This window comes from Schistocerca cancellata, chromosome 12 (assembly GCF_023864275.1).
Source record: "Schistocerca cancellata isolate TAMUIC-IGC-003103 chromosome 12, iqSchCanc2.1, whole genome shotgun sequence".
Lineage (NCBI taxonomy): Eukaryota > Metazoa > Arthropoda > Insecta > Orthoptera > Acrididae > Schistocerca > Schistocerca cancellata.
This window is the reverse complement of record NC_064637.1, coordinates 169,408,439-169,420,362: the sequence shown is the minus strand read 5'-3', so window position 1 is coordinate 169,420,362 and position 11,924 is coordinate 169,408,439. Positions and strand designations below refer to the sequence as shown.

Sequence of the window (11,924 nt, the reverse complement as noted above, 5' to 3'; positions counted from 1 at the left end):
ATTTTTTGATAGCGTCTACAGCCTACTGTCACTTACAGAACACACAACATTTTTGAGGATTAAAAATACAGAACTGTACCTAAGAGCGCCAAAAGTTATTACAGTAAGGAATCTGCGAGAAGACAGATTTGAAAAATATAATACACCAGGGCATTATTAGGTTAGAAATGATGACTGTGGGAATGCTCGTGTTACAACAAAAAGTATTTATGATGCATCATATTCAGAGTACTGGTACTAGTATTAATGCAGAACACTGATCTTCAAATAATGAATAAATGTATTGACAAGCTAAATTTGATACGATATTGCAGTGCCTGTGTTAAGGACGGTCCAATGTTCTTTTGGACGTGTGTGCATCTCCAAAGGAACATTGAATTGTCCTTAACAACATGGGCAGTGCAATATCGTATTTATCTGCCAGTACTAGACAGCAACTTTCAATTTAAATGTCCTCCCTGTACAGGAATCACGCGATGTGTGTATGAGTACAGGTTGGGATGCAGGAATGACGACATATGGAAGTTGGGATCTGGCTGTGAATCGTGCACAGATAGTCAAAGCAGTTAAGGTGACCACTTGTGCGAAGTGGGAAATCTGGGTTCAAGTCCCAGTCTGGCACACATTTTCGTTGTCATTGTCTTATACAGCTCATGGTTGTTTATATTCACAACTGCAAACACCTGTCGTGTATCGCTAAATTTGAAGTTGTTATGCAGATATAACAAACACATTTCTACACTGTGAAGATGGCACTTGTTTTTTGCTCTGAGATGATATTTCTGTCAGGTAAAAGAAAATTGATTGACTTCTTTTATTGTTTTACATCACAATCAAGAAAGCATTTGACAGTGCCACAGGCTAGACAAAACCATATACTGCACAGTGAAATGGTAATCTAAGAGAAGGCATTTGCTCAGTCACAATCTCCATTGACAACACACCACAGAAAGATAAAAGTGGTGCAGGAATTATCTACAAATAAATCAGAATCGCCCACTTTGCAATTTTACATTCGGGACATGCCATTATGATGGTAGAATCCCAATGTCTGATTGCTTATTTCTGTTTACATTTAGGTGTTTAAAAATGTCCAGTCAAAATGCTTCCATAAGATTTTTATTCTTTAATGTCTTTTAGAAATTTAAATTTACGGGAATTTGTACGTTTCGATACAGAAAAAATACACAGAAAGACAAACACATGCACATACAAGAGACAGCTGTTATTTCATACTTTATTGCAATTTTCCTTATCCTGTGTTCCAGATTACAGTTTGTTTTCCGGCAAAAGAGCAATAATTTTGAAGGCAGTGATGTACAAAAAAAAAAAGAGAGCAGGACCACACCAGTTTATTTGACTCGACAGTTTATCTGTTGTACGACGGTCACTTTTGTCGACTTCTAGTCCACACTTCTTTGGCAGTTTCCTCCGGATTTGCTGTCCCGTCGCCTCCGCCCGGGCCGGTCGGCACTCCCGGCGCAGAGGACACCCGGCCGAGTCGGGCGAGCACCGCCGTTTCTGTAGCCATCGCTGGTGCAGTGGGTGCTGGAGGGTGTCGCGTGGAGCTCGCCGGGCCCGCTACGTGTGCGCCGCCTGCGATCTACTTGGCCTCGGCCGGCTTCTCCTCTGGTGGTCCTGCGATGAGGCGCTTCAGGAAAGCTGCAGGAACACACATTGGGGAGAGATATTAGAGTCTGCTGGTGAAAACCATCTGGACACTAGTCTGAATCAGGTCAGTGCCTCAGTTGCACCATATAAACACAGCGACACAAAATACGCTCTCTTTGCAAGACTGGGCACTGCCAGTTACGGAGATATGCAGTCAATAATAGCCCACTATAAATTTACTCATCTCCAGCACAATATAAAGAAGCAGTTAGACAGTTACAGTTCCTGGACAACGATCTTCAGATCTACAAAAAGTAAAGGGAAAAGGTTATCAGTTAGGGAAATCATACTAGTGAAAGATCAATCCATAACAACAGATTTAAAAATTCCATTTAAAAACTAAGTCACAGTGATACAGTATAGCTCCTGATTCAACTGGTGTCATAAAGTAGATTTTTGTGAGTAAGGGTACACAGCAAACAGCAATTTGCCCATTTGCGCTAGTAGCATAACAACACAGCCACCCTGAGACTAACCATTGTGCTATCACCATATTAGTGCATTGGGCACATTTTCAGTACCTCCGACAATCATTATTTGTTACTCCTAACAATGCACTTTTTGACATCAGTTGCGTCAGGAGATATCTATCCTGTCTTAATGTTTAAACGGATTTCTTAATTTAATTATCATTTTTTATGTATCAAGCTTTCACCAATCCTGACCTTTAGCCATTTCCTTCTACTTTTGTGCACTTGAGAATGGTAGTTTGACAACTGAAACCAGTTACTTTTTATGTTCTGTTCAAGACAAATAAATTTACAATACACCACTGTATCATACGAGTGTTAACACTGGGATGAGTAGACAACCATTCGGAGGAGGTGTCAAGCAGTGGCTCACATGTAAATGAAAGCCTAAAAATCGTGGCTCAGGGGTCTCCAACTCCTGCACTGTCATCATTCCCCCTCCAAATACATATACATAATGAAATTGTACAGGAGATATGTCGCTTAGTGCGGCAGTATGAATAAAGAGAGTCATCTTCAGTAGTGTGGAAGGGTAAATGTTGATAAGGAAGGTAAATACAGTGCGTGCAGTTTCCTGCCGGGGTAACTGCTTGTGCACATGTGTGAGAATAAATAGGGTAGTGTGGAGAGCAATACACAGGCCTAGAAAAGAGGTCAGACAGAAATGTGACCAGGAAGGGAAGTAAGGGTAAGGACTAGAAATGGAATGGGATTAAGCGTAGGCATAGGCAAAGGGCAAGGAGACGATAGAGGATAACACCCATCCGCACAGTTCTAAGTGGCTGGTGGCTGGATAAAGATGGCAGGAGTCTTGGAGAAGTCGCAGGCATCACTCAAGTTCTGGCCATTACAACCGAGATAGTCAATGATCTCAGTTGGGCCACACAACTGGGAGACTGTAGCTCTGCTATGAGGAAGACTATAGATTCAACAGATGACCTACAGTGTCCTTTATCTTCTTTATGTGACTATCTACAGTCCAATACCTAAGCATGGTGAGTGGTTGCCTTTACTCACTGTTCAATTTCCACCGATTTTCTCTTATCATCTAAAGAATGTTATAAATGTCAGATGTATTGGTGGGTTTATTGGAGTATCAATTTAATGATTAAAATTTCTCGGTTTAATAACTGGATATTGATGGGTTCCTCCTCCCCCAAGTAGCATAACTGTCCTCTTTCACATTTGGCTAACCTTGGTGGTCGTGTGTGTGTGTGTGTGTGTGTGTGTGTGTGTGTGTGTGTGTGTAAAATACTAGGTGTACGGTGGTTCTCATCCCACTTTGAATTACAGTTCCACTGTAACTCTGTGTGTGAGTAAAGGTATGCCTAGTGTGTTGTTCAAATAACTTACTGAAAGTCAATAACACCTTGCTTCATTACTTGGCTGGAACTCTAATTGTATTGGAGAGATATTGTCTCAGTGGACATAAAATCGGTCACCTCCAGCAGGCCCAAATTACTGTGATACCATCTGCACAAGTGATGTAGGAGATAACGACACCTGACCATTCTTGTAGGTCTGTCAGATTTCTTCTCTCATATTTGGAACACATTTGCAGGTAATTACACACATTCTGAATATGATTCAAATTCATGGATTTTGTAAGTCAGCTAAGCTTAATTACTCTTTAACATTTTACATATCAAGCATCTAACTATAGTCAAATAGCTGCAAAAACTGGTCTCATAGAATACATTTTCAGTACGATGATAAATAAGAGAGATAAGTTGCTCAGTATCTCTATTCCCAGTGTGCATCAAGTCAACGGAGGAGCCATTCCTATCTAATTTAAAACATCAGTTGAACAAGGCAGTCTGCTCAGTGACACTACTTTTTGCAAAGTCCTACTGCCCGGCATGTACAGTGACCACCTTGTGGCACAGCACTGTTATGTCTGCCCACTTGGCACAGGCTTCCCGTTACTTCACTGTAACTTACAAATCTGGGTGAGTAAACATCTCAAACTTAATGCTGCTATAGATATCTGTATGACACACTTCCTTTTGAATATTCATTCCAAAACAAACCAATAAGAGACTAGTGTTGCTGCAGCATAGCATTTTCTACCTCAAGTTGTGATATACTCAGGACAGCCCAATCTTCCAGTCATCTGTAGAATAATGTGACAGTTTCAACTACTGAAACAAACAGCACAGTCAAGAATCTGCCAGTCACACCACCTACTTCATTCTGTGTATTCCTTCTAGGCCAAAACTGATCAGCTGGTTTTGCCATCCTCACTGGCCCCATCCCCACGTTACTTACACTGTAGGCGACAGACCCTACTCTGTAGTTCCTCCGTCACACACTTTAAGTGCAGTTGGCATATGCTCTACCTCTTTCTGTTTTGTAGATAACCATGTGAAATGACTTAGCTTTGAGATGTCAAGTGACTAATTTTATGTGATTAAGCTTATATAGAAACAACATGATAAATATTTTATGTGCATTCTGGCCAACTTCCCACTTCAATTTGTCTCCATATATTACTTCAACAGTCCTACATTAAATCTCACAGTATTAATACACATCGCCTCAATCGAGAATGCGACTCAAATTTGGGGTGTGTTACATTGCAATGTGTAAGGCCGTTCACTTCCTTCTGTGGCAGTTTTATTATTTTTAAAACTGCAGAGTAGTGACTGGCTCTTACTACATAATTTAATAGCACTACAGCAGAAGTGATCATGATTAGAAAAGGAAAAAAAAAGTGTTTTTGCCCCAGGACAGTGTCCCTGCTGACACATCAGCTTCTGTGATGGCACAAGTATGGGAGAAAGGAAAACAAAGGTTTAAGTCTGGTTGAGAATGGACTCTCCAGAGCCCAGCTTAATGCCTGTAACTGGCACTGAAATGCTGCAGTGCTTGTAAGCTGCAGTTTTAATGACTGGACAATTAAGCATCGGGATCTAAACTGTTTATCGTTTAAAGCTAAACACTGAAAAGCTCATATAATAAACATTGCTGCCTCTTGAAAATGTGCTGGTGTCAGATCCTATAAATCACAGTTAATTGTATGAAGGACATGATAATGGGTTTTTATTTTCAACGTTTTAATTTAAACTTATAGTGTATGAATTGTCTGGCTGTAATTCTGTTATGTACCGCATGACACAGCCAGTACTGTGATCACACTTCAGTTCACAACTAAAAATATAATACACTTGCGATGTGTTCATATTTACCTCAAGTGTGCTGAGTGACAAGATTTATGATTCATTTGGCATAGGAACTGATATGTCTCCATGTTTTTAATATACTATTACTATGAAGGAATACACTGATAACTTAACATGCATAAAACTGTGACATGCCTTCAGCTGCCTTTCATTCATCAGTTTTTGTTCACCGACCTGGGCTCTTTGCATATGGAGTACTGTGCTATAGTGTACAATAAACTTAAGTTTTATTTGTTGTCTTATTTAATATCTCGTGTTCTGTTCAATTTCTATTTTGGGATATTCCAAACTTCCAAGAACATGAAAATGAGAATGGAGATATCAGAATGAAATTAAACATTTTATAATCTACTGAAATGCTAACCAGCAGCAGACACCTAGTACACATTTCAGTGTATTTTTATTTTAAAATGCATTAACTTTCAGCGTCAATTTACTTTTTTATATCCATTGCATATCTTGCAAAAATGATTCAGTTAATATTTCAAATCATTAGAAAAAAATTTGAAGCATTAATTGTGTATGGGGCTGTTTTATTTAGAATAACAGACTGACAATGATTTTATATGCTGCTCCCATACATAGTTATTTTAAAGATAATAATCAGTCATCAGGTGAAGTCATTCAATTGGATGGCACTTTAGTGACGTATGTCCCTAATCTTCCCCCAGTTATATGACTGGGAAAAGGGGACCTCAGTTTAATATGGAATCCAGACCACATGTCATTTCTGGTGACTCCTCACATCATTGAGAGGTGAAGTCAGTCAATTTTCGTGGTCTTGCTGAGATTTGATCTCATAACTTCTCAGTTTCCATGCGTACATTTTAATGGTAGACCATTGAGCCTGACATTACTTTAAATAAACTCTGATTTCTCTACAAAGCAGTAGCATGATAGCTTGATTTATTTTAAGATAACATTTGATAACAATAAGATACATTAAACAACATTCCACTATCTGAAGATTGGTACAATGTCTAATTGGTTTTGGGAGTGAAGTGAGGTCACTTCTGTTGGATTATGAACACTTCTCTTCCAAAATATGTTCCTGCAAGATGTCTGCCTGTGGGCTGTGCTCAAAGGATGGGCATATTGCTCGAAGACTCCACAGTCAAATGGCTTTCACAGAATACAGAGGTGGAAATTACTATCCGTACAGACCTAGTTTTCAACAGCCACTTTTTTCTGTTAAGTAATACAGTAAATTACTACAATACCCAATCAAATGTTGTCTTGCACTTTCTGCAGTACGAGTTGTCACATTCATTGTGTCTAGTGGAGACAAATAAACACTTTCAACATTGTCTACAAAGAGACTGTATTCTGTTCTGATATCTCCATTTCCAAACATGGGTTTTACAATTGGTTGAGAGCTTCCCCAAAAGAATTCTCCTGCACATTTCACGATAATTTATCTTATAAATCGGAGAGTGTTCCATTCGTTTTACTGTGCATGCCATTTAAGATTTAGATGAGTAAACTTAGTGTTTTGAGATCTCTATTGAATTTAATATTTACAGATATTTAGGTAGATATAAATAAAATGTATTATTTGACACAAGCTTGCTAGCATTAAAGATCATAAGCTGACATATAGGAAGCACTACCTTCAGATTGCATTAGTTTGTATCTGTGTACACTTCGCTATACATGTCTGTGTCTTTTATGTTAATTTGTAATGTGCTATTTCTTAAAAAGGCAAACATTTATAGAAATGTTTTGACAAAATCAAATTTCAGATAGTTTTAGTTCCTTATTTACGACATATACACTCATAAAAACAACAATTAAATCTCAAAGAATTTTGTGAAATGTTGTTAACTATAGACAAGTTGTGGCATTGTCAGTTCAACATATAATTTTTTTTTTTTTTTTTTAATAGCAGATAATTTTTTAATGTCAAGGAAGTTGTGAGAAAATTATGTAAAAAAATAATGCATGCAAGATGTGTTATCCCATTTCTCCAGCACACTGAAAAAATCTTAAAGCAGTATGACAGCAAGAGATAAAAACACACTTAGGCTCCACATAACACAGCCAACACAGAAACATGAAAGACAGTAAAACTGAAACATAATAATCACATACGAGCACAGTACTTACGATGGACATTAAATTTTGTTACACTTAATGCAATGAGTCTTTGGACTTCTAAGGTGACCATCTATGACATCAGCCGTTTGATGAATGCTGAAAATAGGGGACAATCACACAAACGTTATTAAACAAAACACCACAACTGGGGCTTTCGGAAACTTTAGGTGCCCTGCTGACATTTGTGTCCAGACTTGTCACACTGCACAGGTTACAATGCATTGTACATGTGTGTGGAAGCCCACACCGTCCAGCAGCAGGTATACACTACAGTGTATTATGTATGAGTTGCATAGACAAAAGGGGGCAAAAATCTCAGGGATAAGTTCCTCAAATGCAGAGGAGATAAAATGTTACATGGACATGAGACACACATTGTTTTACAGGTCTACAAAGGGGGTGTATATTATAGCTTGTAAACCTGATATGCTGCTTTACGTTCTGCATCCTCACCCTTACGTGGATTGTCAAAGCATCCACTCCAGTGATCGACAATACTTTATCAGTGCCACACTGTTCAGTGCACATGTGACTTTACACTGTAAAATAATTAACTGTTTATGATTTTAATACAGTAAAAAAATTAGTTCTCCTTTTTAGGAGCTGAGTGAGCTGAATGGTTATTCTGACCATAAATGAGAATAGTGGTGTTGGAGAGGACGTTCTATTTAGTAATTAATTCCTGAACCATTCCAGAAACATACTGACACAACCACATTTTCTTCCTTCATGTGCAACAAGTATATTCCCGAAATTTTGCCCCATTTACTTGTTATATCGTTCACTTTCACCACCTCCTTGAACTATGGTAAATATTTCTTTCAAAAAGAAATGTGCATATCAAAGTGTCATGGGAGTCTGACAATATTTGGTTGCAGTATGAGATTCTGGACACAAAGCAGCTTGCTCTCCAGTGAGCAGATGTAACATTATAATTATTTGCATGCAAGAAATACATTAGCAGCATCACCTGTTCTGTAAAGGTGAGCACAAGTGTTGGAAAAGGGCAGAAATGAACAGCAACCAACAGAGTACGTTGTCACTCTCAAAGTGCCAAAATTTTCTTCTTCTTTTTTTTGAAATTGTGGGCTTTTCTGAATGAATTAAGTTCACTACCTTAATTACACCAGAATTTACCTCAGCTATGTGCTAAAAGCCTTAGAGGGACACACATTGGTTTGCATATTAATTGTGGAACTATATCAATTTTTCTAGATTTGCATATCTAATATGGAACTACATCATTTTTTTTTAAACATAAGAAAAATCTGTTGTAGTGATCAAAAATAATTCTGTTGAGAGTCAGAGTACTTGCCTCGCAGAATCTTACACAGCATAAATGTGATAAGTTTCCTGGAATGGTAGTCTAAATTCAAAATCTCACACGCAAATGTATATTACAAAACATCCACCCTTCTCTTTCTCTGTGAATGTATGTGTGTGGGAGGGGGTTGGGGGGGAGGGGGGGTTGCGAGCACGCACGCTCATGTGTGTTTTACTGATTATGTACATTATGAAAGTCAGTATTTCATCTGCACATAAATAATGATACTCAACAAGCTATTGTATTAAGCGTGATGGAACACGCCTCATACATCTGTCTCCCCCTGCCCCAGTTCTATTCAAATGGGTTACTGTATAAATCATTTCTATACTGTCCCATGTGTATTTTAATCCCTCTCATCCTGTTTTTATGTTTTTCCCACATGAAACTTGCTAGTTACAGGCAAATATCTGAATTCCTACCACCATCTCCTCCTCCAGTCTCATTAATAGGTAAATGTTACCCACAAACAATTCCCACAAGTTTTATACTACTCTATCCCCTTTGCAGCTGTGCTAACTCTTCCCAAATTCCCCACATATGGTTGGTTTTATATATCCAATCTAAACTGACCCAATGGCAGATCATGAGCACTGTACTCAAATCTTTTCTACTCATTCATATTATCTTGCATTTATCACCAATTCAGACAATATGTCATTTGTTACACCAGCCTTATAGTCCATCTGTTACTTGAAATGACTCTAACAAGAAAGATGTCATCTTGCAGGACAGTTGACATGGTTTTACCCATCAAGAATTATTCCTAGAGTATACAACAATCATTGTGTTGGTGGTGTTAGTAAATAGTGTAATGGTGTCGAATGCCTCCGGGTGGGGGGGGGGGGGGGGATTCCTGTTCAACTGAGATCAAAATTTGTAAGGTATTGTGAAAAGTACATAAATATTTCACATGAGCAGTGCTAATGTTAGGTTACATGCTCTTTTCTATCTAAGTAATGCATTATATTTTCCTGCCTACTACTGTGCCATCAGTGCCAAAATTTGTGTGCTGTTTCAACAGGTTGCTTGTGTGTGTACAGAAAATAAAAACAGCCACCAAGGATAAACAATATGTTACAACAGCATTAATTTTTTAATGTGGAAGTGTATCCTGTCAGTCAAAATGATCTTAAAGATATTTCTACATCAATATTTGGGTATAATTGTGTAGAGTGCAAAATGCATGAGTAAACTCTGAACCAATGCCATTATCATGAAATATGTTTAAATTGGATCACAATAATTTATTTTATTCTAGAGAGTTCAGCTTCATCATTTATAGCTAATATTTCAAGACCTTTCATTACTCTACTCGAAAGGATTCCCTTTTTGTGTCAGCAAACAAATTTTTTATGAGATTCGTGACAATCTTAAGCCTTGTATAATGTACCTGACTCTGGCCTTGAGCAAGTCTGTTGTGCAACTAAGATGTGAAACAAAATCAAATTTTGAGATCAAATTATTACAAACAAAAGTAAGTGGTCTAATTACTTCAAAAGTCTGATTCAATTATGAAACACATAATATAGCTTATTTATATTGGCTGCTGTTCTTTTCTGAAAGTCTACGATTTCCATTTTTGTGTCTCTTACTTTGTAACAAAAAAACCACACACATTTAGAAACTATAGGAAAAATTAAATGCAAAATTAAATGCATTCATAACATCTCAGCTTACTTACTAAGAAAAGAATAAGGAGAAAACTTTGCATTCATGTTATTAATGAAGAAAAATGGTTCGAAGAATAAAAAGCACTAAGAGTATTTGTGGTATCCACGAGTCCTATGAGGAACCAAAAATACCCACAGTAAAATTTATAGAGGGCAAGAAAGAGCATAGATCTGAACTATTCATGTAATGGAGTGTGGCTCTCAATTCAGTATGTTAAACTATTATTTATTAAGTCATTTTACCATCTATGCTTGGTTCAAATTTTGCAATTGATTTCAAACTAAATATTTGATTAGTCAGTGCAACATAATTTCTCCTGACCCCAAACTGACGATCTTGAAAATATGTGCTTGTGAATTTTTCATACATATGAAAAAAGGCCTACTTGTAGAATTTTAAACGAAAATGTGGGGAGCATGCAATACGTAACAGATGCATAAATAGCTCAACTCCCTCCTATTACCAACTGCATGTGCCCCACATTTTTAGTTTTAAATTCTACAAGTATTTTCACAGTTATTAAAAATTCCAAGCACAAATTTTCAGGACTATATGGAGTTAGGAATCTGCATGGAGCTAGGAGAAATTGGTTCATATATGTGCCCAGTTATGTATCCACAGAATAGTTAAAACTATGCTCTCTAAAAACTTAAAAAAAAAAGAAAAACTGGAATGGAGACTGCTTTACACAAATAACTTTGAGATATATACATACGAGCATAGGGAACAAAACCATCCTCATCCTCAGGGTCCAGGCACTCCTTCAGGATGGACTCACACTCTTCATCTGTCAGTCTCTCACCTGTAACATTTATTTATCTACCATTTGATCATTGTTTAGGGTGACACTGATTATGTCAGTATACATTTACAACAGCAACTACAGGGTTAATTATAATTTGAGCACTTATATTATTATTTTGCAGTGGACTTTTACATACATGTTAACTAATTAATGAAAACATGGGCAAAATGAAAATTTTAACAGTAGTTTAATTTACGACACAAAGGCATCCGATTTAAATTTCTGCTGCAGTGGATGAGCAATACGAAACAATTTAAAGTTTACTTTTCATTGAGGTGTGTGTGTTAGTGAAATGTAAACTTGAAATTTTACTTATTTTTTTATTTATTAAGTTTGGATTGTTACAGGTACTCATTTCAACTACAAGATAAATCTGCTACCTATATTATCCACGTATATATGTGCAAAAAAGTCGTTTAGCTTTAACCACATAAGTGGTAGTACTGGGCAAAACTTTGCGAGTGTGAGAAATGTCGTCTGGACCAATGGGCTCATTGGTCAGGACGCGTGTGAGGCGAGCAAACGGGCGATGTGCCTGTTTTATCTCCCCCCCCCCCCCCCCTCCCGAAGTTATAGTTTGGTTTCGGGTCGGTGAAGCCAACGAATAAATCAGAAGACACTTGGGGGGCAGTTAGCGAGCATTCCAGTACTGATTCAGAAAAGTGTTGATCGTAACCTGTATATCTTATGGATAGTCACTA

The 11,924-nt window shown here is 37.6% G+C and overlaps 1 protein-coding gene across 2 annotated transcripts in view; it reads right to left on the bottom strand.

The window, feature by feature from the left end:
• Positions 1–1,210: 1,210 nt before the first annotated feature.
• Positions 1,211–11,924, bottom strand: part of LOC126109848 (myosin light chain 1) — a 63,485-nt gene continuing 52,771 nt past the window's right edge. The window contains exons 5-7 of one of the 2 annotated variants that reach the window (XR_007523737.1): positions 11,134–11,220; positions 7,430–7,516; positions 1,211–1,662 (exon numbers count right to left, since the gene is read on the bottom strand). Coding sequence is in view for 1 of the 2 variants with exons in the window: in XM_049914914.1 (XP_049770871.1) it covers positions 1,604–1,662; positions 11,134–11,220 (146 nt within the window). In the remaining variant the exon portion in view is untranslated. The remainder of the gene's footprint in view (positions 1,663–7,429; positions 7,517–11,133; positions 11,221–11,924) is intronic. The other variant, XM_049914914.1, reaches the window with a different exon arrangement.